Genomic DNA, 25,455 nt, shown 5'->3' with positions numbered 1-25,455 from the left:
ACTCATGGCTTTGGATTTGGCTGTACTTTCCCAAAAAAAGGAAATTTTGATACGTGTTAAGGGAATGAAAGCTTTTCTGACAGGTTGGAGTGTGACAGCCAAAAGAAAAGAAATGTGAGGCGGGCAAAAATAAATAATAGTAGGGCCGTCGCCCAAAGGGGCCACGGACAGTTCCTATGGCTACTTTAGCTTCGTCTATGAACAACTTCCAGTAGGAAAGGTAAGATGCAAAATGTACTAGGCCGTAAAGGGTATGCACATATGTATATTCTACATGTATTCCTTCAGTTAATCCACACTGTACAAAGTATGTATCCAATAAATGTACAAAGGCTAAATCAGTATCCAGCCCCGATTTGAAAGGATCAGTATTCCTGCTGATCGTTCCAGTACGTAGTTCCAGACTGCACTTCACCCGTGGGCTCAAGGTTCCACCTCAAAACCAACTTAACCCACTGCAACAAGTGGCTCGCAACCTTGATATGTCCCACATCCGTAAGATGGTTCTTGGGGTTGATATCGTTATGTTGCAGCAGACCCTCGGTGGGGAAATAGTAGACGAAACCACGGTCCTTGAAGTGCTCATTGACTTGTCGAGTCTCTTCCTGGTAGTAAGTGCTACCGACGTACTTCTTGCCTTCTTTGGAGAAAGTTCCCCATTGGGACTGTGAAAGTTAGATTGCATGTACATTCACGGCCATCCACGGCCAAAGTTGTAGAGAATCAAGACATACCATGAGGAGGATGATCGCATTAGGCCAGTTGGAGTGGATGTCCTCTACCAACTCGACGTAGGCATGGTAGTAGTCCCGGCCGGGGATTTCGTTGGGATGGCGGTGATCGTTACCGCCCATCTGGATGATCACCAGATCGGCCGGTTGCTCTGCTTTCACGTCCCACTTCTCCGGGCTGTGGTCGTACATTGCACGTGCGCGAGAGCCGGGGTCGGAGGCGCGGTGCCAGTACCATCCCTAGTGGCTTGTTAGATGGCGGGGTTCCTGGTGGGAGGGGAGGCGGGGGGATTGGTGACATACCACGCCGCGAGAGCTGCCGCCGTAACATTGTTCATCGGCGAGACACACGCCGGGATAGGCCTATCCTGTGTTAGCATATCTGGGATTCAGGAATCAAGGCTGGAGCGGACTGACTGTGATGCCGTATTCGACATTGCCCAAGCCGTTGGCGAAGAGGAAGGACCATGAAGAGATCGTCTCGTAGGTGGCGAATTGTCCGGATGCAAGCCTTGGGAAGAGTTAGTTGCGTGGGGGAGAGTAGCTGAAGGTGTGAAGACTCACGAGCCGCCGATGATCTCGACTCTCTTTTCGAAGGTTGGGGGCTTGGTGAGGACAGCGTCTTTCGCGACAGCTACGCCTGCGATTTGGACTGTGTGGATGGTCAGCGACGAACAGGTTGAACGACAGGGGGAGACTTATCCAATGCCCCAATTTGTCACTACAATGCAGTTAGTATACAGGTTGCCAGCAAGGTTTTGATGAAACGCATACCTCTCATCTCAAATACATTCTTGTCGACGGGTTCGTCACCATCTTTGAGCTCTGACCATGGACCGACAAACTGGTATGTTGAAGAGGCGGTGATGTTAGAGAATTGCCAGTCAAGAGACCCGATACTGCCGAGGGTTAGAACACTGAATACATGTAGAGGAAGATGAACACATACCGGTAAGCCACTAGAACACCCGTGTTGGTGTTTTCACCGAAGTGGACGGCAAGCTGGAATGATGTTAACATGTGGACCCAATTTTAAGGTTGATCGGAATGGACATGTACCTTTTCCCCAGAGAACTCGACTTTGATGCCCGGTGCACTGGATTTATTAGTAAACGGGACAGAATAGGAGAGAGTAGTAATACATACGACCACCCTGAAGTTCGTTCCAAGGTTAGTGTTAAGGTTAAAAATAAGAGTCTGGGGAAGAGGAACCGGATGGGGAACATACAGGAAATGTGCTGGCTATCCCATCGACCTTTGTACGAGATCTCCGGGGCATCCGCGGGGTAGTCTCTCCATGAATCGTCCAGAGTCACCGGTTCTAACTGGCCAGGATATGAGTTCTCTCTGACTTGACCGTTCTCGAGAATGGTGGCCGAAGCAACCAAGGCCCATGAGAGAAAAGTCGTGAATGTACGTCCAAGCCGCATATTGGGAGTGATAGAGTCGTATTCTTTCTTTTTCTCCCGTTACCACCCCTAAACCATCCAGTTGTTCTGATTCTCCTGACTAAGGGGTAAATCCAGTAAATCCAGTAAATTCAGTACCTGGGTAAATGGATGTGTCGGGTTGAAACCAAATTGCGTGATCTTGGCCCGCCACCATCCGGGTTCGCCAAGTATCTTATGTATTGTCATTTTAATTACATTACCTGGAGAACTATATCTAATCAATTTCCCGAGACCCTTAAATCTTTTTAAATTATGATATAAAGTGGGTATTTGGTCCACAGGCGGAAAATGCCGATTGCAGAACGTAGTGGTGGCTAAAAGAGCATCTCAAACCCGAACGAATACGTAGATACTCCGTATGTGAAACGGAAATCCCCATCTCCGAGTTGGGATTATATTTAGATAGCCGCCACGTACACCCCGGCTCAAATGATAATATTGTCATACAGGGGAACCTCAAAGGTTGGACATGTGACCACAAGGCAACGATCTTTCGTATAAGAACCTTCCAGCGCTAAAAATCGCCCAGACTTCCAGGTTTCGCCAAATAAATGGGTCGCCAAGGACCGAGATACTCCTATTCGGCCAGACAAAGCACTCCGTCCTACTCCGTACTCCGTGGTACATGCATACGCGCTGACAGGGAAGGTGATCCCTATAGGGCTTAGATTTTTTTTTTTTTGCCGTGCATCACGTTCGCTATCTCCCCCTTAAGCGTAGTATATGTTCTATTTGTGGCTCCAATAAAGTTGAAATAGAAATTAAAAATCCTACGAAGTGTAAAGTAAATGGAATATTCAACCTATTCCTTGTCGCATGTCATGTGATTGGGAACCGAGGCTAATCGGAAAGCCTTTGGACGATCAACTGTCATGCAGCATAGGGCAGATAGACAAATCCTAAAGTTGGCAAATTTGCCGTTAAAATTCTAGAAGGACCCATTTTTCCCAATAGTGTGAGCCAGTGAGCCACACTGAATAATTAATCCCGCGATTAGGAGGTGCCAAGAATTTGCTCCGCGTTATTGGCTAGACAGGATATTATTGAGCTGTGATGGATGTTTCAAATTTCGTCGATTCATATCAAGGTCGACTCCGTCCTTCCTCCGTCGACTCCGTACCGTTACATTCCGAAAGGGGACGGAATGCCTCTTTGTAGAGGTTCAATTGTTGATCCAATTGTTGATCATTCCTGTGTTCACAGTGAGGTTCGGGAAGTACCCGAGGCGATCTTCACGGAGTCCGAGTGTCAGATAACGTGTGTAATATACATCGTACAAGATATTCCGTACAACAGACGGGCCACAACATCCTCGAAGTATTCCAACATCTACGTACGGAGACAACAAAGAGAGTCAAATGCCCAGCGTCGGTTTCGTATAACGCGGCGGAAATAGGGGGTTAACTGTTAACTTCTCTTGAATTCCATCCCCTTGCAACCTCGAAATGGCATAGCGTCAACGTATAAAATTAAGGAAAAAAATAAAATTGAGAAAACCCTGGTCCCGATTTGCCGCTGTGATGGATCTGTCCAATCACAGTGCAGTATGGGACTTCGTGCAAACAATGCCAAGATCTGGCGTAATTTGAGGCGGCCATTAGACCATGGGTTCATATGGGGAAAATACAGGGTATGTAATTGGTTAGGATACCATTTCTATGTGAGCGTCGTCAGCTACATACTGACCTCGGGATAGCTTCAATCTAGGGGAGATAGGGACAAACCCCTTCACTTGTTTTGTATGTTGTAGAGTATGCAGGGCAATGCTCATCCCCGACGGTGTACAGAGTAACTATTAATACTCACATACACACATACATAACATGTGGCGTCTTTATACGCGTCCTCTTTCAGCCACATCTTAATAGTTGGAAGGCAACAGAATACGGTAAACGAGCGGATGATATTCCTTGTGCATAAATCGGTATAATTTACACGACTTTCGTCATATTCGCCATATTTCCCATATTTCAACAGGTATTGCCCTTGTAATCTTACAACTTTTCCAGGGTCCACCAAGGGCCCACGCGATACCGATACCCTCCAAGTAAATCCCCAGTCCTCATTCGCCTCGAACCCTTTTCCGCTTGAGATGGGAAATGCATTGATTCGGATTTCTCTTACATATACCCCGTTCTGCTGTCTTGGCCTCTTTTCGAAACTTTCACTTGCGCTCGTTGATCTATGGGGAGGTTTCGCATCTTTTAGACCACTGTCCCTTCCTCTTTCTTGCTTCATCTTGTTCTTGTTTCGGCATATTTTCTTTTTTCTTTTCTTTTGAGCTTTATTGACATTCAATCTCTATGGTGACACTCGGATTTCCATTTCGAACCCACTAGACACCCCCGAGTCTCCTGTCGGACTTGTTTGGTTTCTCATTCACTCTTTCTACTCGTCATGGAGTATATCCAGCCGAACCATCTATACTCCCGCATATTGGACAACATCCCCTGGAAGTCGGCAGATCCATCGGTGAAAGGTGATCCGCGGAAAAGCGTCAAGTGGATTGATGTGCGTTCGTATCTCAGCCTTATAAGGACCGGTTACTAACGATATGAATAGGGCCTACGAGGAATCGCTTCCTTCCTAGTTATCCTCACTCACCTTGCCCGAGCATGGGATTATGACCTCTTTGCTCCCCGCGACGATGTTGACAAACCTCCCCGAATTCTGCAGTGGCCCGTCTTCCGTATTCCTTGGCAAGGCCGTTTAGGTGTCACTATATTCGCCTTCTTGACTGGCTACGTTTGTGCCCTTAAGCCGCTCAAACAGTCTCGAAATGGCGATATCCTCGGATCTTTCACTTCGGTTGGCAAGAGTGCCTTCCGCCGTCCACCTCGTCTCATCTTCCCCGCGACTATCGCCTTGATCATCTCATGGGTCATGGCGCAGTGCGGCGCCTTCATTGCCGCTAACCGCTCCGACTGTTGGTGGTGCCGGTACGCAGCCGTCGATTTGGCGCCTACTTTCTGGGAGGAGTTTGTCCGGTTATTCAAGACCTTCCTTGAAGTCTGGACTACGGGATATATGGCCTATGATGACCACCAGTGGGCTTTACTTCCGCTGCTCCAGGCATCTATGTTGATTTATATCCTTGTCTGCGCAACAATGTTTTGCAAGTTCCGATTCCGCGTGGCCATCTACCTCGGCATGTACCTCTACTTCCACCAAAACGCCGCAAAGAACACCGGTAAGTTCTATACGAGGCCCAAAATTCGCACCCCTGGTACTAATCAAGAAATAGAAACCTTCCAAATGCAGGCAATCTACGGCATGTTCCTCAGCGACCTCTCCTACGAGAAAGGATTCAAAGAATTCGTCGAACGCCACAGCTGGGGCCGCAAGATCGTAGCCGGCATCCTTCTCTGCCTCGGCCTCTTCATCTGCTCGTACCCCGGAGAACACCCCGAATGGGCCACATGGTCTTCCTACATGGAACAGGCCTCACACTATATCTTCCCTCCGAAAGTCAACGTCGGCAAGCGCTACTCCGCCCTGGGCGTCGACCTCATCATTTTCGCCATCTACATCTCCCCTTCTACGAAGGAGTTCCTCTCTAGTAGTCTCCTCCTCTGGCTCGGCAAACAGAGTTTCGCCGTCTACCTCGTGCACGGCACTCTTCTCCGCACCGTTCTTTGCTGGATGCTTTACGGAATTACCGGCCAGCCCTGGGAAGGTGACATCGTCGACGAAAAGGGTAACCCGATCTACGGCGAGGATGGCGAGCCCCTCCATCCGCACTGGATCCCCATCCGTGCCCCTTGGGTCGTGGCTATCAGTATCCCGTCTTGGATTGTGCTGGTCTACTTCTGTGCTACGTTGTGGACTGGATATGTTGATCCGTTCTGCGCGCGCATGGCTCAAAAGTTGGAGAAGTGGATGTTCGAGGAGGATGAGCAGGCTCCGCCCCCGCTGCCTATGACTAGCATTCCTATGCAGACAGCTTAATTTCGGAGCGTTTTCGTGAAGATGAATGATTTCTTATGAAGCAATGCCCTGGTGGCTTTTGCTTTCTGTTAAGTGTCTATCCATGGATATGTCACTGTTATTATTTTTCATATCTTGCATTTTCTGCCTTTCTATGATTCACATTTTGGTTTATTTCTGGCCTTTTTATCATATTTGTCCAGATCATGGTTGGTGTTTTTCTTTTTCCCCCTTTCTCTTTTATCCTTTCTCGAAATTGAGACAAGCCAAGGACTGTCGGTGACTGGATATTTTCGGATGTACATACATAAAATCAATACCCGAATGAATTGTATACAATGAGAAGTACGCCGTAATATATGGATACAGCGTGTCCGGATGCCTAGGTAGTCTAGTCTCACTCATGACTCGTGTTAAATATCCATAAATATCCATTAACCCCATGAAATTAAAAGGGGGTAACCAAGTCTTTAACCCCCCACGTCTACTCCCCCAAACCGAAAAAGACCCGTACCTTTTCCCCTGAAAGACCGAAAGCCCAAGATACTATTAGATTCAATAAGGCTGGATCGACAGTCGCCAAGAGACCCACACCCTCGTGAAGCGACACAATTCGAGACATTCCGAGCGGCCCAACGCGCGCCAAGATCCCCAAAGAAGCGAGTGCTCACAGAGACACGTTCCACTGGTATTTCCGTCTCTGAGACTGTACAATATATACCAAGTGTCTAGAGTCCCCACCTGATTCAGCCTGCAACGCACATGAACGAAGGACGATGTGTTGCATCCTTTGCTGTCATATCTGCCAATCCGAGAATCGTCTTGACCCCCGTGACAGCTATTGTGGATTTCTTTTCCGCACACGATGTACAATGTACAATGTGGGTTATAGCGGTACGGAAACCCCGTTATGACAGAATCATGTTCTTATTCCTGTTCGGTTCCTGTTCCACAGCTCGTTCGAAAATTAACTCTCGGGCGCGAGAGCTGAGCTTCTTGGTCTCCGCTTCGACTGCCCCAGTCTGCTCCGCTAGCGGACCGAGGACTTCCGGTGCCAGCTGGACTTCATATATGTTGTAGGTGCGACATACGAGCGGAATACTGAGTACGGAGCTTAGTTTTAAGACATGAGCGCCGATCCAACGTGTCTACTTCAGAAGGAAGTTTGTTGCGGTTTATAGATTCGGTCTCGGGAGAAACCGTCCATGTTCACCTGGCGGAGAGGTCGGGATTCAATGGGGCTGGATGATCATCTCGCCTTACAGGACTTCGGTGGGCTGTTCTATTTGAAACGGGTTTCGTATGGTTTACCCGGAACGGAACGTAGATGGTAGTTTTATTTGGCTGTTTGGGTGATGATCATCGGGTCGATGGAGCTTAGGGGTTTTTGTTACTATGGTCTCGAGGTGTTCGTCTCTACAATAACGCTGAGTGCATATATGTACCTTGTAGTGATGAGAATGGAATATAGAAGTATACTATACAATACAAAAGCTCTATTCAGAGTATGCTTTTGCGCTTGATTCCCCCATTCTTGATCATTCTCCGGAGCGACAAATTGCCTTCCTGAACCAATCGTTCAAAGCTCAATGGTGGGACCCAGAACAACGGTCAGCTTTCGGTTGGGCGCTCGTAGCATAGGCAGGGGCTCCGTTGGACTGTGGTCCGTGGTTGAGGATGGGTGTGACCAGGGTATGGGAGCGCCAAGCTTTGCGTTGTATCCGTGGAAGACGGCTGTGCTATCCTGGCGATGTTCCCGAATATCGTCCTCGAGGCGTGTCGCAGTTCCCTCCATTTCCATGACCTGTCAATGATGGCTGAGGGTTGTCCGTATGCTGCGTGCGTTCTTTTTTTCCAGTTGCATCGTCCGCTGCATTTCTTCGCACTTCTTACCTCTGTAGGAGTACCTCGATTGACTCGGTCCCATCATCCGACTCAACAGCCAGATCGTCGCCGAGCAAAACCGCTCGAACACGCGCAAATTGACGCTCTGCTCTTGCGAACCTTCTCCATCGCTGTGTATATCTCAGAGTGGCGTTGCCATCTTTTGCATTCCCGAACGGAGGTTATCCATGGGCGACTGGTATCAGTCGTCATCGTGTTGATGACTCCAGAGGTAGCAACGATATGGTAAAAGGGCGTTGAGCGGGATCCGGTCGGTTAGAGCAACGGAGGAATATGAATGGCTGCATAACCCATATGCCTATCCGTTCGAAAACAAAGGTCCATAAGGGCGATAAGAGCTAGGAAGAGGACTGGGGGCCCTTCTCCACAGGCATAGATAGACTGTGTAACTAGTAGGCTCAGCAAAACCGTCAATTTGTGGTATGGCGAGATAGAACAACCTTGATCGGAGTTGAGAGTTGATTGAAACTTCTTCATATTAGCGTGTGCGGCGAATATGGATGAACACCCCCTCGAAACAGGTATTGACTGTGGTCGGGGCACGTGGTATGGTGACGTTGATATGAATTGTTTTCAAATTGCTTTGATTTGAGTTCCCGCTGAATTCGCAATGAAGTCGATGGTATTTTGGAGTCATCTCGAAGTTCCACTCCGTTGAGAAAGTGACATGTCTCTGATAGCAAGTAGAAGAATACCTCGCCAGAGGCACCAGCAACGCAGTCTAGTACGTGGTGGTGGGTGATTAATAAATCTCATCTGGTTGGGATGGCCCATCCTGTAGGAGATTCGATACTAGCAGCTACTTCTACGTGTAGAAAGACCTGTGTTCATTCTCGCATCACGACAGAGTGCGACTGAATGCCTCACCCAAGGCATTTTTGATTGTAGATGTACTGAAGAAAAAGACTGTCATCCTCCCTGTGCGCTTCCTTTCACAGCCTGGTGCTCATTCGGTGTGGTTGTAGTGGGACCACGCAGCATGCCACTGCAGAAAATACATCCATTGCTGATCAAGATAATTAGCAAGGGCGTCGGCCTCCCACTGCATCCAATATGCCCATTGTTGCTCGGGGTAGTTCGCCAGGGTGTCGGCCTCCCATGGGCTGAGATGAGCGAAAGGGTTTGACGGGCAGTTGATGCCAGGAACGGACACATCTGGTGCAGCAACAAATTAGTAAATTGCTTCACTGGATATGCGAGCTTTGTTGATAGGGGCGAGGAATGATGGACCTGATATCTGAATATCTGCATAGAACTTACCCTTCTTCTTCTTTGCCTGGCCCCAACGGGCAACTGGATAGGCATTTTTCTGGTCAGAAGCCTATAATGACGAACGCTTCATGTCAATAATTCGTTCTATGAATATTCATGGTAGAGTACTCACCTGGCCCTGGGCCATTTTGAAGGCCGCGTCGAAATTGGTCAGCTCTTCGTAGAGAGCATGACAGTGGATGACCAAGTGTCCCTCCACTTCGCAGTGTTTGCACCACAACTATGAGACATTAGTCAATGTTCATGTATCCTTGACACTTCTAGTTGCTTGTGTAGATGGTGATGATTTTGAGAGGTGATTTGAATATATGGATCGTCGCCGAGAAGCTCTCGAAAGGCTGGGGGATGTAGACGATGGAGGGGTTCAGATCTGTGGATGTTGAGATGACCCGGTTCATGGGAGACACAGTCATCAACGAACAGACAAAAAGATTGATTCACTTACAGGGTGCTGGCTATCATCAGCCATTGCTCAACGAGATGATAGGAAAAGGTTGAGGGTCGAATGAAGCCTGGATGAGACCGTGGCTTCGTGGAGGTTGTGGATGAATGTGTGACTGGATGAGGAGAGGAAGAAGAAGAAGAAGAAGAAGAAGAAGAAGAGAAGAAGGGAATCTGGAGACGTGATGTAAGGAGAGGTGATGATTTGTGAGCCCCAAGGCTGTCTCGTCACCTCTCTGGCCTTAGAATCTTTATCTCTAATAAGTTTGACACCTCCAGGGCTACTCTCTCACTTCAAATTCGCTTACCCTTCACTTGTGTGAGTACTACATGTTTTCTTACTAGAGGTGGCAGAATATACAGGGTAGATGAGATCATGTAAACAGATGGAAATCTATTTGTATTGTAGAAGTTATGTGACATGAGGACTTGCTTGGTTTCACCATGAGGCTACTCATCCTGAACACCACGTAAAGGTGCAAGTCTTGTCCAGGTGTTGCACACAGGACCCGTGCAACTGGGTAGGGGAAGGGGAAGGGGAGGGGGAGGGGGAGGGGAAGGTACCTAGGTAAGTAACAAACACACAAATGGACTATAAAGAGAGAAGAGACGTACCTAAGTGGCACTTCAGATCGATATCCTGATATTGGTCAATGGAGAGCCTAGAAAAGTACGGTGTGTTTCCGCCAGAGGTGAAGCCCAGGGCCCGATATAGGTACTCAGAGATTCCTAAGGGTTTCCCAAGAGCTCCGTTAGGTTCTTAGAGAATCTTAGGTTTCCCTGAGAGGTTATATAGACACACGCTCCACGTACTTCGTGTCACACAGCCTTAACTAGACCCTAGCAAAGATACATCAGTGCCCTCAGGGTATCCTTCACTGGGACAACAGAAGCCATATGTCGGAGATATGATTCTGGAGCTGAAGTGGACCGCCACCTGCCGAGGGACGGGGGGAGGAGGGGGGTGGTAGGTGTGGAAGGGAAAAAAAAGAAGAGATGTGGAGGAGAAAGAAAGAAAGAAAGAAGAAGAGAAAATCTGGGGGGGGGGGGTATTTATACTTTTTCCAGTGGCTGAAGGACAGGAAGGAACTGGGGGACGCGTTTTGACAAACAGGGAAGGAACCCACGAACAGCGTCACATGGAAAGAGCGTTTGTCGAGTCATCCATGGATAAGATAAGATGACATAACGTCAAACGGGGGAGTCCATCACTTACATATAGCTCCACGAGGCCTTAGGCTCTGGTGTAGCTGATTCTGACTTGAAGGGCCGCGAGTGGCTACCAGAGACTGTACTGTTGGTCGTTAACACCTTGCCAACTGATGGACTCTACGAACTATTTCCGAGGTCTTCGGGTTGTCCTTGACTGCGGCAGTCAATTCGAAATTGACCATTGACGACTATTATAACCACTATTGTGAAGACTCGAGAACGGCAGCCAAAAACACGATATCAGAGAAGGCAGTAGCTCTTCCGAGTCACCATGTGATTGTTATACTGATGGATACTGCTAATCATTATGATGAAAAGGAGAGGGCTAGGCTATGGGCTTGCACTGGGCCATTCGATAGCTCCTTACCATCCATGTGATGATGAAAATTCACTGTATACTCTACATGAGAATCAGAACCATACAAATCTCGATAAATCTCAGCAACATCAGCAACCTGTATTTTGATGCCACGTCCTTGACTGTAGGGCCGATTATTCTCCCATGCGGGCGTGATAAAGAACTTGGCTTCAAGTCCAATGCTGACAATTATATACAAGGCCTGGATGAATTGCGCTCGGTGCGGGCATTTGCGGGCTCTTACTCTCCTCCCAATCCCGATTCAGTGCTTCTTTGAAAAACAGTCGCAGCATCCATTCGGCACGTTCACGGGTAACGAGGAGAAGATTATCCTTCGTTTCGAACTGTTTCTCTATCCCGGCCTCAGTTTCTCGAATTTTGCGAACGAATTGGCCATGGGGGTCGTCAGTACCTTTTCTTCCGCCTCGAGTGCAGCATCCAGCTTCTCCTTCTGGGGAATTTCTTTCTTTTCAGATCCAGGTAACAGTGACATTGATTGAAAGTGCTTTGTGTCGGTTTCCTCACAGGACAATTTGCTTTTTATACCTCTTCTTTAGGGGAGTTGGAGTTCGCTTTGCAGAACATTCCTAGCCACCACCTTGCTCAGAAGGATTGCCGGTGCTTGTCCATCACTGGCCCCTGATTGAATAAAAGACATTAGTTCAATGATACAAGGGCGGGGCAGACCTCGTGCATACGCACAAATTCTCGGAAGATTGTATTGGCAGAAATCAACCAGGATGTATCGAAGCATGTGTGGGTTCCGCTCGTGGCCTACAAGGACCTCCAGGGCCTTGATGTCAGCGAACCATAGACCCAGCGCCTTCACGCGTGGGATCCTGTTGTTGCCGAGAGCGAGGTATGCCATATGCCCATGCTATGACCGACTTGCAGAAATTCCTCCACTGTCACCTCTGTCTCGATCTCCACCACATCCATCTCCGCCATCCAGGCTGTGCGCCGAGAGGCACAGGGCTTCCAGGCTCCGGGCTGGAATACTGGACCTGCTCTTGAAGACATCGTCTTACGCAAAGAACGATAGGGGCTTTCACGAATCCACGAACCAGATGCCAGGCGATGTTCTCAAGCTCTTCGCCCCTCATACCCACTTCTAATGGGACCAGGGGGAATCACTACTGAGTTCGTCGAGATCAACACCGATTCTCCAGCCTGTTGGCCCAGAAGTTGCACCGTGGTCCGAAATTTGGCCTCGGCGGCCACGTCACATTCTGTGGGGAACGGATCGGGCCGCGAATCAAAGAACTTTTTCGGGATTGGGGAAAGGACCGCGTTCCGTTGGCCTACCTTAGTTCCGAACAAGCCTCAAAAGCCTGCATACAAAGATGAAAGTAATCGAGTAGATATGGCAAAGTGATTAGACTGGGGTAATTGTTCGGATTGCTTGCCCAAGACTAGAAAGAATCTCACATTTCGTATCTCTTCTGGTATGTCAAAAGGAGGACGTATGTGGCATCCTCGAGTGTGATATCTGCGCTGGGCCCCGAAGAGGACCGCACAGGCGCCTGCTCGGTGAACTAGCGGTAGCCACCGGCGAGTCGGGCCACCATCTTTCGTGTTGAATTGTGCTCGACATAGCGTTGGGTCGCGCGATCCTGGATTATCATGGGTTGGCCTAGACACAGAAAGGTTTAGCGTCTTCTTCCTTCGTGGGATTTCAGAGGAGGCCGAAATGATCTATTTCAGTGTGGTGCCAGAAATACAGTGACTAGGGAGCATCCGAAGATGATAGAGTGATGAAAGAGTTCATGTTCATGTATTCTCAATGTAGTATTTGGGCAGATGGCGATGAAATGGAGTGTTGCATCCTAACACATAAAACCATGTCAGTTTAAAAAGAAATATTCTCCTCGCCAATGGGTTCTCGCGAGGCAGGAGGCAGGAGGGGGTGTGGAGCTGGAATGGTTATAAACGACATGGCAGGATCAGATCATCAGCGCCGCGCAAACAAAGTAAGTTAGAACGAGGGGACATAGGCAGCCATCAACAACCAGAGGGATCCAATTCTAGAGCGCTGAGTCCAATCTGACAGGATCTTCACGCTGCTGATCAGCAAGCTCTATCATACTTCTCACGGCATCCCTCACTTGCTGCTGGCTAGCTCGTGGGGGATGTCGGGATCGCCTGAATCTGCTGTCGGAGGTATGCGTTCTCAGATTCCAATTACCCTGCCCTCACTTCAAACCGACTCTTCCGTCACTTTCAATAAATTGTTTGATCTCTAAGGTTTGACCATGATGGTATTGGGTTCACCGTGCGGGAGCTAACTGCATGAACAGCTACTCTAAGAGCTCGAAGGCTTTTACAATGTCTCATGCTTGAATGAGGAGGCCTGCCGGAAACAAAACCTGATTTTGCGCTGTCCGGTTTGCTCGCCTAGGTAGGGAAGCCTAAGATCCTCACTTCTCTTATCAAATACCTTTGTCTTGATGTACTTTTGCTGAACTCCCCGTCGGGGCCTACGCATATACAGACAGTATGTTACGATCAAGGCCACAAAGGAAGATCCCTGGTATCGATGAGGCTAAGAGGAAGCCTCGATCCAATGAGCCTTCAAGCATCCTGATATGGGAAGCCTAATGAAGCAGCCGGATGGCATATGAATAACACCTTCAGGGAGGAAGTGTGCTTCGATGAACAGTATGTTGCTCCTAGAGTATCCAAACCATATTAGATAATATTAAGAACTCGAGTCGCTAACCCTTACTGGCCTACTAGTTTCCTTCTCGTGTCGCAGGACCGACACGAGCTATTGGTGACTTTCATTCAGTTTGACAGTTCATACAGCTTCTCCTTCCAATGTGGCGCGTGCCGAACGAGCTATACGTCGAGCCGCAGCAAGAGACCCCCCACCCACAGTACCCCCACCCACAGTACCCAGCGGACTGTCAACACTCTCCACAGAAACTGCGGACTCACTGCCTAGCTTAGAGAACGACGCCCGGGCCAAATCCAGGGCTATAAAAATCAGCTCTTCCCTACAAGCATGTGAGCGAACGCTTCTATGATTCGAGAGTGATGACCCATCGATCGTGCAAGCAAGCCTTTCTCTGATAGGATGTCCTGCTGGTACGGCTGCAAACCTAGAACTTCCTATTTTATATAAAATTTCGGTTGAAAAAATCGTCATTGTGGCGCCGCAACCTTGGAAATTCTCAACATCTACCCTCAATCCGGAATAAGTCAGTTCCATTTGCAAGTTGGTTGTTAAGATGACTCCGAGTGGAATCACAGAGACGGACATTCGAATCCTTCCTTTTTCGTGACTCCCAGCAATTATTCGTGCGTGAGGGCACTTAACCGGTCACGGCCGCGACTTGATCCAAAGCTGCGGGCGCGAAACAAGAACGGAAGTTCCGTCAGAGTCCTCTGAGTTGAATGCCCCGTATAGAAAGGAGAGTGTGATCTACAACTGAGATAGACAGCTTTGGTCGGCAATGGACGTTAAATTTGGCGACCATATAATGGAATCACAATTATGTATGCTCAATAAAATGCCCATCTAGGGTGAACTTTTCCTTCGCTATGTAAATGCATATCTGGCCGTGACAAAATCGTAGGCGATGTTTCATGACCCTAATATTCGAGTCGAAAGCGGAACGGGGTTCAAATTTGTTTGGATCGAGGAGATGACGGTAAGAATCAATGTCACCACAATAACCTGGGTGTTGAGAGTTGGTCAGAATCCAGAGATCCAGCATCGTCCTAGGGAGAAAGAACTTACAAGGAATAATAAAAATCCTACTGAGTATAACTCCCATCCCCCAGCATGCACTTTCCCACGAACAATAGCATTTTGTTGTCTGAAGAATCGCACCGCACCTATTAAGGCGACGATAACAGCCACAATGTGACAGGCAACCGAAAGTGGGATACCGAGTTCATAGAACGTTAGACGATGGCGATTAGCTTTCTCCGGCGGCCGTTGTAGACGGAAGAGTTGAGCAACGAGTACCCCCTGCATAGCGATAACCGTTGATGTGCGGATGTACGCAAGGAACGTTCTTTCCAGGGCTGTGGCGATGTCAATTAGGTTTCAACAGCGTGTCAATAGCACAACGTACCAAAGTGATCTCGATTGCTCTTCTGCGGTACCGTTATGACGACATTCCGGGTCCATAACCGACAGATCTTGCCCCAAAGGCCCTTGCGGGCTTCAAGTCTGCGCTGGGAATCGGGCCGGGACGTAATTCGATTTGTGGGCACACGGTGCTCCTCGCCAGACGAAGCCGACGCAGTAGAGTAATCTAGCTCGTCGTCTTCGCGGGTCTGGATTGTATGGAGCTCTAATGCTTCCCGGTCGTCATCACGGGAGTCGCGAGCGGAAGTCGGGCGGGAGTCATTCAGGATTGCGTTGGGCGGTTCCTCGGGAACAGGGGGTTGACTGGGCTCAGTCATGATGAGAGATGGTCGAAAGATGCAGACGATAGCATTGCTGGGTGTTCTCAGCCTGAGGAGTTTCTCTGGGGAAGGAGTGAAAGTCCCGAAGACAGGGATCCTTTCTTGTTAGGATCCCCACGGATCGGCCGCAGCCGAACATCAAACATTGGCCCCGCAGAGTCCGGGGTTGACTTGTGCATTGGGGATGCCATTTGGTATCGTCAAAAAATCTACAGAACATAGAGAAAGAAGTTGACAATATATCTCATCTGGAACTTTATACAACCGATTTCTATACTCCACGCCTCCTTCGAAAATGCCCCTGCATCCATCATGACATTGGCCAATCAGAGGCCGTAGAATGGCGATTGCATCATTTTCCTCCATGATGTTGGAATGTGCTGCCAATGACATTCCTTCACTCTACAACAATGTACTACAATGTCTTTACTACAAGTAGCTAGCTTGAAGCTAATCATGCAAATGTATTACCTAGGTAGATCCTGGTCTAAAGCTCGGATACTGTTGCTTAAATCCAACGTGTCTGTGTTTTGTTTTCCCCCGATCCAATGTGTTTTGGATGCACCCTTGCGGAGCCTAACAGTGATAAGCTCAGATATACTACAAAGCTGTCCACAGCCGGGGACGAATTGGATCAGTATGGTCCTTGTCGTCATTCATGTCTGTTTTTCACTACGCTTTTTTCAAGGTCACACTGTAAACGTTATATTTTACAAGAAGTTCACAGATGAACTACCACTGAGCATCAAGATAAATGCTAGTAGCCATTGACTCAATGGTGGAATATGTACGTATCTGATGATTCGTTCGAGTGACAAAATAGGTTAAGAGAACGACACGGATATTTTGATTTTCCGCTCCGGTATCAGTTGGATCAGACAGAGCCTCCAGAGGTCCACACCAGGACAACCGCCAGTGCAGACTATAAAGCAGCTTTGTTAAAAGGTAACTACTCGACCTCGGCCAGAACTGCGAATAAAAGTCCGACTTCACTGAGGCAACTATGACGCTACCCCTCAGACTAAAATTAGGACCCGTGACCCGAAACGGTAATGTTATCCATTGTCAACGCAAAAGCGCCACATAAAGCTGGTTGGCCGATTATGATTGACCTGACCAGCTTCATTATCAATGCTAACGTGGGTCAGCCAAGGATCTACCCCGCCATCCTGATTTGCTGCGAAGATGGCAGCCCGTGTTCGTTACTGGCGTTCTCGGCTTTACATCGCCGGAACCCGTGCGGGGCGTAATATCTTTATCAATAGCTTCAAGACACAGCTTGAAATTGCCACGCAGCTCTGCGGGGTGCGGGGAGCTATGTACGATAATGTCACACATTGTACGACTCATCCAAGTATGTGAATATACAAATAGAACAGCTGTCTGCCACCTTCCAACGGCCGTATAATACCAATCACATAATAATGTCCCTTTCACAACGCGTTGTCATCATCGGAGCCGGTATCGTAGGCACCAACCTCGCCGACGAGCTGGTCTCTCGAGGATGGAGCGATATCACTGTCGTTGAGCAGGGCCCGTTGCACATGCCAGGCGGATCGACGTCACATGCCCCCGGACTCGTATTTCAGACAAGCCCCTCCAAGACAATGACACACCTTGCGCGATACACCGTCGAGAAGCTTCTATCGATAGAGAAGGATGGACACAAGTGCTTCAATCAAGTGGGCGGTCTCGAAGTAGCAACCACACCCGCACGGCTGGAGGATCTGAAGCGGAAACATGGATACGCCTCGTCATGGGGCATTGAGGCACGGCTGGTCAGCGCAGAGGAGTGCTACAAGATGTATCCTCATCTGAACAATGAGATGGTTTTGGGCGGTCTGCATATCCCCAGTGATGGTCTCGCGCTAGCAGCTCGAGCAACACAATTACTCATTGAACGGACTAGCAAGGCCGGTGTGCGTTATCTGGGCCATACTCCCGTGACAGGAATTGAGCGGGACGGCCGTCGTGTCACCGGAGTCAGTACTCCAGGTGGCACTATCCCGGCAGACATTGTTGTCTCTTGCGCTGGGTTCTGGGGTGTTGAATTGGGAGCCATGGTCGGCGTGGAAATTCCTTTGCTCCCGCTGGCACACCAATATGCAAAGACTACGGCAGTACCCGCTCTAGCTGGTCGAGGTATCAACAACATGATCAATGGAATGAATGCCACACTGCCAATCCTCCGACACCAGGATAAGCGTCTCTACTACCGTGAACATGGCGGACAGTACGGCATTGGATATTACGGACACCGTCCAATGCCCGTCGTCGCGGCATCCCTTGGACTCACACCTAAAGAGGTTGACGAAAAGAACATGCCCTCCCGCCTCGAATTCACAACCGAAGACTTCGACCCAGCTTGGAAGGAGTCTCAAAAGCTCCTCCCCGCCCTCCAGAATACAGAAATCGCAGATGGCTTCAACGGTGTCTTTTCCTTCACACCCGATGGCGGTCCAATCCTCGGCCAACCATCCCATCTCGACGGCTTCTACGTAGCCGAAGCTGTATGGGTTACACACTCCGCAGGCGTCGCCCGAGCGCTAGCCCAAATACTCACAACCGGCCGATCGGACATCGACGTGTCCGAATGTGAGCTATCCCGCTTCGAAGAAGTACAACTCAATCGCGACTACGTCAGCGAGACCGGACAGCAGAACTTCGTCGAAATATATGACATTATCCACCCGCTCCAGCAGCGGGAGTCGCCTCGCAATTTGCGTGTTAGTCCATTCTACGCCCGTGAGGTGGAGCTAGGGGCTGTCTTCTTCGAGACTGGTGGCTGGGAGCGGCCGTGGTGGTACGAGGCAAACAAAGATCTTGTTAAATCTCTCCCTCCATCGTGGCAGCCTGTTGAGCGGGATTCCTGGTCGGCGCAGCTTCATTCGCCTATTTCTGCTGCCGAGGCGTGGAAGACGCGGAATGCTGTTGCTATGTTTGATATGACTGCTTTCCATCGATTTGATGTGCGCGGTCCTGGAGCAGTGGGTCTCCTCCAGCGGCTGACCACGAGTGACATAACCACCAAGCCAGGCACCGTTACTTATACCCTCCTCCTGAATGACCACGGTGACATTCGCGGGGACATCTTTGTTCTACGACTTGACGATGATGTGTTCCAGATCGGGGCAAACACTGCAACCGACCTCGCGTACCTCACCAGAGAAGCCAGAGTGCACGAACAGAACACACCCGGACAATGGACCGAAGTCCGCGATGTAACAGGCAGCACATGCTGCATCGGGCTATGGGGTCCTCGAGCCCGGGATGTGATTGCTGGAATCACCACGGTGGACGTTTCCAACAAGGGCCTTCCCTACTTCAGTCTCAAGAAAACAGTAATTCAGGGTATCCCAGTTACACTGATTCGGAAGTCCTACGTCGGCGAACTAGGCTGGGAAGTCCAAACCAGCGCCGAGTACGGACAACGTCTATGGGACACAATCTGGCAAGCTGGAAAGCTGCACGGACTCATTGCCGGAGGCCGCAGTGCGTTTAACTCAATGCGTCTCGAGAAGGGGTACCGGACCTACGGCGTGGATATGACGACGGAGCACAATCCGTTCGAGGCTGGTGTTTCCTACGCCGTGGACGCAAATAAGAAAGATGACTTCGTTGGTAAAGCCGCCCTTCAACGTCTTTCTAAGCAAGTACCCTCGCGGCGACTACGGGCTTTGACTGTTGATGATGGTCGCTCGATGATTCTTGGCAAGGAGCCTGTTTTCCACAATGGTAAAGCGGCTGGCTATGTAACCACCGCTGCATTTGGGTACACGATTGGTAAACCAATTGCCTATGCCTGGCTTCCTGGGTATTTGCGCGAAAGTGAGACAGTGGAGATTGAGTATTTCGGAAAGCGCATTAGGGCGACTGTCGAGGCAGAGTCGCTTTATGACCCTGAGATGAATCGTCTCAGACAGGATAGCTTGCCTTCGGCGACTGGGCCAGCGACCGCGTTCATGTCACGACTTTGATGATGATACATGTTCTACATATACAAGCGTAAATGTCATACAATATTTTCTGTGAATTGTGCTTTCTGTAGAACAGCCGGGTTCCCAATTAATAGCGAAGAACCTATCAAGGAGGTCATAGATATTAAGAGGTAGGTGGATCTCAGATCGCCAGCCCGCCAACACCAACCCCCATCGCGGCGCACAGATGAATATATGTACAGATAGAATACAGGATAAATGAGCAAACAAGTACTGTGGAAATACACGCCAGCACGTCCTGAAAGGGGAGACGTAGATTTATCCCACTCAACCGCCATACATCCAGTCAAGATAGTCATCGTAGTCCATAGAAGTGGGCATAGAAGTGGGCATTCGGGGAGGAGAAGGCGGGCTCATGTCATATAGGTAAGGATAGTCACCGTCATATGGGTCCGAGTCATGAACGACGGGCATCGGCATAGGGTTGCTGTAGCTTGCCGGCACGTTTTGCGGGCGAGGCTTGGGACGGGGATGGAAGGGAAATTGATGATAGAAGGTCAAGTTTTCACACGGACAGACATCATATTTCGGCATGGTCAGAGGATATGGAACGAGTTCTGTTGATAACTCCACCCCGAAATCTTTGAATAGGGATTTGAAAGCCTCGGCTTCGACGCGTACCTCCGAGCTGGTTGCATCTTCGCAGAGATTGTCGGGTATTTGGCATATCACGGAGCGCAGGTTGGGGAGTCTTGCGGTTTCGACTTGTTCGAAGATGTCGTCTAGTTGTAGACCAGTGCCTTCCTCGTATCGGATTGTAAGTCTCTGGAGACTACTTGTCAAGCTTATCTCTTCATCGAGATCCCTAACCACTGAATGAGGGGTGATTACGATTTCCTTGAGAACATCAAAGGAATCGAGGTCAAAGCCAACATCTAGGCCTCCGTAAATGTCTAAATCCAAGTACTCCAAGGATTCAGCATGCCGAGCACTCAATTCCTCGGAGAATGACAGGTAATCTTCTTCCTCGTATTCAGATAGTAAAGAAACAGGAACTCTAATGGTAAGCCGTTCTAAGGCACGCGGGAATCGAATGATGAGTTCGAGATTCTCAGTTGAGATTCCACAGTTGAGAAGCAGCAACTCTTTTAGATTCGTGGTACGATGTTCAATGAGCTCGTCTTTCAATCCAAAGTCCCGAAACGTAACACCTGTGATGCAGAGTTTTCGCAAATGGGGCAAGGTGAAAATTGTCTCATTAAATTCGACATAAGGCTGATACTTGCCCGCATTGTGTATAGGGTCAAGGTCCGAATCAGTTCCAATATGACCTGTAATTTCATATTATTAGATTTGCGACAAGCCCTGAGATTCGGCAACTTACAGGTTTGTAGTGCGGGAATTAAGTCTTTGAGATAGTTTTGGCCAAAATATGTGTACTCGGACAGATCCTCTGCCCAAGATTGGAACGAAAAGTGGCCCAAAGGATTAAATCCAAGGCCGAATGGATCCGATGCGTCACCCAGAGGGTACCCTTTATCGTCCATCCACATCATGAGAGCCAGTAGATCATCCTCACAATCTCTCATGTGGAAGTCCTAGTTTTGGTAGTAAATATCGGTAAACACTGCCTGTACTTCCGCTTGTGGCGTGTGCCCGTCATCACTTGGTGGGAGATTCTGTCTCATTACCAGTGTTTGCAGGTTTTGCAAGTTGGGGAGCGCTGCGTAGAAAGGTTCAGAGTAGTTGGCAAAGTCGGAAAATCCCACATCCTCGGAATGTCGCACTTCCTTCACAAGTGAAGCTAAGTCTGGGCGACTAGAGATGGTATTGGCGAAGTGGCGAGCATTCTCTACCCGTCTCAGCCGTACAGGGTGGTATAGAAGATGATTAAGTTCTTGATGAAAAGATTTGCATGTCTGTGCGAGCTGCTGATGTGTTGTGGGCTTTCTTCGTCGCGAAGATACTGAAAGATCATCAACCAAATCTCCAGCGGAAAAATTGACGATGTGACCATAGTTGCCGAATGATTGGTCAAGACAGCTCAATTAGAGGTGAACTCCGCTCAATCGTTGGTAGCGGCTCAAGTGACTGCAGTGCAAGGGGCGCGTCCAACGCGTCGGGCCAAGATTGAGCGGATGCGGCCATGTGGTGTGTGGGCAGGTACCCAGGTGGGGGCATTATGTAATTTGACTTGGGGGGCCTCCGAGATTAGGAGCTAATCGCTTTCTTTTTCCGTTGGACACAATGTTATTTTTCTACATGTATACCTGAGAAATTCTCCTGTTCTTACCTAGATATGATAGTATAATATAACAATGTCTGTTCGACCTCTTCTGCACTCTCAACTATCCGGAGTTCGCCTACGCTAGAACAGGAAATCATCCGATACTTCGTGCACGGGTGTGCCCATTCAGGGTTACAATTGACACTAGGGAAGTCTAGAGCGAGCCCGGTGTCAAATAATAATTCCGGACCATGGCTGGATGCGAGGTGGGGGCTCATCCAAGCTGTGTGAGTGGCTGTTTTCTTAGACAAACGCTCTTAGCGCCTCCTCGGCACTTTCCTGGGTCACAGGCCCATCAGATAAGATTGAGTGAGCGGTTTTATCTTAGACTTTTTCATCTCTTGGCAATTATATTTTCTCTGGCCTTTTCCCTCATGTTCTTCTTCCTCTTTACATCCTAGATCTGGAATCTCATTCTGCAGGATTATCATGTCGCTTGTCAATGAGGTCAACGTTGACCGAGTCAGTGGGGACTCGAAGAACCCCCGCAATGAAGCTGTCCCACTTGGTGAGCCTGTCAGTCTGATGGGTCAAGGGAGTCCAGGTGTTCGTCGCATCGAGATTATTACATCGTACTTCCGATTCTGGGATCGGGTCTTCCTCTTTCTTGCTGTTTTCTTGATCGCCTATGTGTACGGCTTGGATGGGACTGTCCGTTACACATATCAGGTACGTATCTCGCATTTCTGACGTCAAGACATTTGACAAGAATGGAGAATACTAACACCTCATGTTTTGGACAGCCCTATGCTACTCAGTTTTACGGCCAACACAGTCTTCTTGCGACCATCAATGTCCTTCGAGCCGTAATTGCTGCTGCTGCACAGGTACGGATATCCAGAAGCCAATGATTCATCACAGCGGCTGACCTTCCCTTCACAGCCTACTGCAGCAAAGGTTGCAGATGTATTTGGCAGAGTGGAACTTATCCTTGTCTCAATCCTCTTCTATACTGTGGGCACTATCGTAGAGTCGTGCGCTTTGACTTTGTCGGGTTTCGCTGCGGGAGCTGTTATCTATCAGGTGAGATATGCACTATGAACGAGCTTTTGATCTATGTCTAATATCCTCTAGATTGGATACACCAGCATCATGCTTCTGGTCGAAGTCCTAGTCGCCGATGTGACTTCTAGCCGATCTCGTCTTCTCTTCTCCTACGTTCCGGCCATGCCATTTATTGTGAGTCCTAAACGTACTCCCACGTACCGATTACAACATATTAATTTGTTGAATGTTTATTAGATAAATACCTGGATTAGTGGCAACTTGACCTCTGCGGTTCTCAAGACTACCACATGGCAATGGGGAATCGGCATGTTTGCTATCATCTACCCTGTGTGCGCTATCCCTCTTATCGTAGTCCTTTTCATCGTCCACCGACGCGCGAAGAAGAGTGGGGCACTTGAATCTTATAAGAGCTCTCTCCAGCTGCTGGGCAAAAGGCAACTGGCCCTAGAACTATTCTGGCATCTGGACATCGTCGGCAATATTCTGCTGATTGCCATGCTGGCATGCATTCTTGTTCCATTTACCCTCGCTGGAGGCGTAACTGCACAGTGGAAGACAGCAAAGGTCATTGCGCCGCTTGTCATTGGCGTTTTGCTGATCCCGGTCTGGATTTTCTGGGAGAGAACCTGCCAGCACCCGATGCTTCCATTCAAAGTGAGTGATATGATTAAACACACCTTCTTGATTCTTACTAACTCGTTTCGGCTCTAGCTACTGAAAGACCGTGCTGTTTGGGGTGCCCTTGGAATCCCTATTATGCTCAACACTGGTACGTCCTGCAGAATCCCACCCATCCATGGTCGAGGTTTAACATTTCTATAGCGTGGTACCTGCAAGGAGATTTCCTATACACCGTGCTCTACGTAAGCTTTGGCGAATCAGTCCTCAGTGCGACTCGGATCACGCAGCTTTACAGTTTTGTCTCGGTTATTACCGGTGTTATTCTCGGCCTCATTGTCATGAAGGTTCGCCAATTGAAGCCCTTCATCGTGGCCGGAACCCTCCTGTTCATGGTTGCCTTTGGAATTCTCATCTACTTCCGAGGTGGCGTTGCGGACTCCAGTCATTCTGGTGTTATTGGCGCTCAAGTTCTGCTTGGTATTGGTGAGTTATTGCCCCCGCTGCAGTGTTGGTTGAACATATCTGACAAATCCCCCAGCTGGTGGAATGTTCCCCTACCCGGCGCAAGCCAGTATCCAGGTCGCATCTAAGCACGAACGTAAGTATTCGACAGAATTCGGCCTACCAAATAAACAAGCCAATGGCTAACAATCCGATAGATCTCGCTGTGATAACTGGTCTTTATCTCGCCGCCTATAACGTCGGTAGCGCACTGGGAAACACAATCTCCGGCGCAATCTGGAACCAAGTGCTGCCTTCTGAACTGAACTATAGACTCGGCAATCAAACTCTCGCTGCTTATGTCTACGCCAAGCCTCTCGATTTTGCAGCGGTCAATCCGGTGGGTACGCCTGACCGCGACAACGTCATTCTCGCCTATCAGAAGACGCAGCGTCTGCTATGCATCACGGGTATCTGCCTGACAGTGCCTTTGATTGCCTTCGCCCTAGTTATTCGCAACCCGACACTCACAAAGGAACAGAGTCTTGCTAAGGCGGAGGAGGAGAGCAGTGATTCTGATTTCTCCCCTCGGTGAAAGGGTATGTTGGGTACGATCTGATTCCGCTTAATATATCTCGCGGAAGTGTATGCTTTAGTGTGTTCAATATCTCTGCAAAATAACTTTGGAAGTCAGAGATACCAGGTGATTGGCGATGTGTTGCATCTCTCAATATCTAGCTGTGTTTATCTTCGACTAAGCCCTCGTGACACCGGAGCTGTCAGGACCAACCTTATGAATCCAAAATATCCTCCAATTCGTTGAATCTCGCCGATCCACTTCCCATACCCCGCCTTCCATCCATACGTACATATGTCGGGAAGTCATGCATACATAACGTATGCGCATAATAAAGGCAAAAGATCACCGACTTGACCATGTGGATCGGTATTCACCGGATCATATCCTCCGATGCGAAGGCCGAGATGCGAAACATGCATCGTACCACTGTAGCTTTCTAAGAGCTTCGTTTGCCGATCACTACTGCCATCCAATGAAGAATCTCATCGCTGACGCCCCCTCGGCGTTGACAAACAGCGACAAAAGCCGATCGGATGCGGTTGATACCGCATCCGACCCCATTAGGATATTTCCCCCATCTGTGTGACCCCCGGCCCCCTCGGAATTTAACAGGATTCCACACAGATGTCAGAAATGCGACCCACTTACATGCGTAAATGCGTAAACTACAGCCCGGTAAAGAGGGGGCCAAAAAATTTTAAGATGAAGGGCTGATCCTGCAGCTGGACAGAAGAGGGAAGAGTCGAATCTATTTAACTCGGGATCACGCCATCCGGCTCCAGGATGTAGCCATCTCTTCTCACTCTCATTGTATCGCAGCAAGTTAAGCTTAATTATCATTCAGCCACATCCACTCTATATACA

General features: G+C 49.0%; 9 protein-coding genes across 9 annotated transcripts; 4 read left to right on the top strand and 5 right to left on the bottom strand.

Annotated features, from left to right (window-relative positions):
• Positions 1 to 365: 365 nt before the first annotated feature.
• On the bottom strand, positions 366 to 2,161 carry N7489_009523 (SGNH/GDSL hydrolase family protein; the record flags this gene model as incomplete). The annotated part of the gene is made up of 10 exons (XM_056715273.1): positions 366 to 665; positions 735 to 971; positions 1,035 to 1,094; positions 1,149 to 1,242; positions 1,296 to 1,383; positions 1,506 to 1,630; positions 1,681 to 1,733; positions 1,791 to 1,827; positions 1,878 to 1,884; positions 1,960 to 2,161. The coding sequence occupies 10 exons, from the start codon at positions 2,159 to 2,161 to the stop codon at positions 366 to 368; spliced, it is 1,203 nt and encodes a 400-aa protein (XP_056562895.1).
• A 2,418-nt stretch (positions 2,162 to 4,579) lies between these two features.
• N7489_009522 (acyltransferase family protein) lies at positions 4,580 to 6,130 on the top strand (the record flags this gene model as incomplete). Its single annotated transcript, XM_056715272.1, has 3 exons — positions 4,580 to 4,693; positions 4,745 to 5,372; positions 5,427 to 6,130. The coding sequence occupies 3 exons, from the start codon at positions 4,580 to 4,582 to the stop codon at positions 6,128 to 6,130; spliced, it is 1,446 nt and encodes a 481-aa protein (XP_056562894.1).
• Positions 6,131 to 7,688: 1,558 nt separating this feature from the next.
• On the bottom strand, positions 7,689 to 7,910 carry N7489_009521 (uncharacterized protein; the record flags this gene model as incomplete). The annotated part of the gene is made up of 1 exon (XM_056715271.1): positions 7,689 to 7,910. The coding sequence occupies one exon, from the start codon at positions 7,908 to 7,910 to the stop codon at positions 7,689 to 7,691; it is 222 nt and encodes a 73-aa protein (XP_056562893.1).
• Positions 7,911 to 8,960: 1,050 nt separating this feature from the next.
• N7489_009520 (uncharacterized protein) lies at positions 8,961 to 9,755 on the bottom strand (the record flags this gene model as incomplete). Its single annotated transcript, XM_056715270.1, has 4 exons — positions 8,961 to 9,169; positions 9,275 to 9,335; positions 9,399 to 9,506; positions 9,732 to 9,755. 4 exons carry the CDS (start codon positions 9,753 to 9,755, stop codon positions 8,961 to 8,963), a joined length of 402 nt encoding a protein of 133 aa, XP_056562892.1.
• Positions 9,756 to 12,037: 2,282 nt separating this feature from the next.
• Positions 12,038 to 12,339, top strand: N7489_009519 (uncharacterized protein; the record flags this gene model as incomplete). Its single annotated transcript, XM_056715269.1, has 2 exons — positions 12,038 to 12,156; positions 12,192 to 12,339. The coding sequence occupies 2 exons, from the start codon at positions 12,038 to 12,040 to the stop codon at positions 12,337 to 12,339; spliced, it is 267 nt and encodes an 88-aa protein (XP_056562891.1).
• Positions 12,340 to 14,883: 2,544 nt separating this feature from the next.
• On the bottom strand, positions 14,884 to 15,713 carry N7489_009518 (DUF202 domain-containing protein; the record flags this gene model as incomplete). Its single annotated transcript, XM_056715268.1, has 3 exons — positions 14,884 to 14,976; positions 15,040 to 15,329; positions 15,380 to 15,713. 3 exons carry the CDS (start codon positions 15,711 to 15,713, stop codon positions 14,884 to 14,886), a joined length of 717 nt encoding a protein of 238 aa, XP_056562890.1.
• A 1,427-nt stretch (positions 15,714 to 17,140) lies between these two features.
• N7489_009517 (GcvT family protein) lies at positions 17,141 to 19,693 on the top strand (the record flags this gene model as incomplete). Its single annotated transcript, XM_056715267.1, has 1 exon — positions 17,141 to 19,693. The coding sequence occupies one exon, from the start codon at positions 17,141 to 17,143 to the stop codon at positions 19,691 to 19,693; it is 2,553 nt and encodes an 850-aa protein (XP_056562889.1).
• Positions 19,694 to 19,981: 288 nt separating this feature from the next.
• On the bottom strand, positions 19,982 to 21,671 carry N7489_009516 (uncharacterized protein; the record flags this gene model as incomplete). The annotated part of the gene is made up of 4 exons (XM_056715266.1): positions 19,982 to 20,985; positions 21,039 to 21,252; positions 21,346 to 21,472; positions 21,526 to 21,671. 4 exons carry the CDS (start codon positions 21,669 to 21,671, stop codon positions 19,982 to 19,984), a joined length of 1,491 nt encoding a protein of 496 aa, XP_056562888.1.
• A 699-nt stretch (positions 21,672 to 22,370) lies between these two features.
• Positions 22,371 to 24,606, top strand: sit1 (putative siderochrome-iron transporter Sit1; the record flags this gene model as incomplete). Its single annotated transcript, XM_056715265.1, has 9 exons — positions 22,371 to 22,610; positions 22,685 to 22,768; positions 22,824 to 22,964; positions 23,016 to 23,120; positions 23,184 to 23,603; positions 23,661 to 23,718; positions 23,772 to 24,053; positions 24,109 to 24,168; positions 24,230 to 24,606. The coding sequence occupies 9 exons, from the start codon at positions 22,371 to 22,373 to the stop codon at positions 24,604 to 24,606; spliced, it is 1,767 nt and encodes a 588-aa protein (XP_056562887.1).
• Between the last annotated feature and the right edge of the window lie 849 nt (positions 24,607 to 25,455).

The sequence above is a fragment of the Penicillium chrysogenum genome (assembly GCF_028827035.1).
Source record: "Penicillium chrysogenum strain IBT 35668 chromosome Unknown utg000005l_segment0_segment0, whole genome shotgun sequence".
Classification (NCBI taxonomy): Eukaryota; Fungi; Ascomycota; class Eurotiomycetes; order Eurotiales; family Aspergillaceae; genus Penicillium; species Penicillium chrysogenum.
The sequence above is the reverse complement of the archived record's forward strand: the minus strand, read 5'-3'. Positions and strand labels throughout refer to the sequence as shown.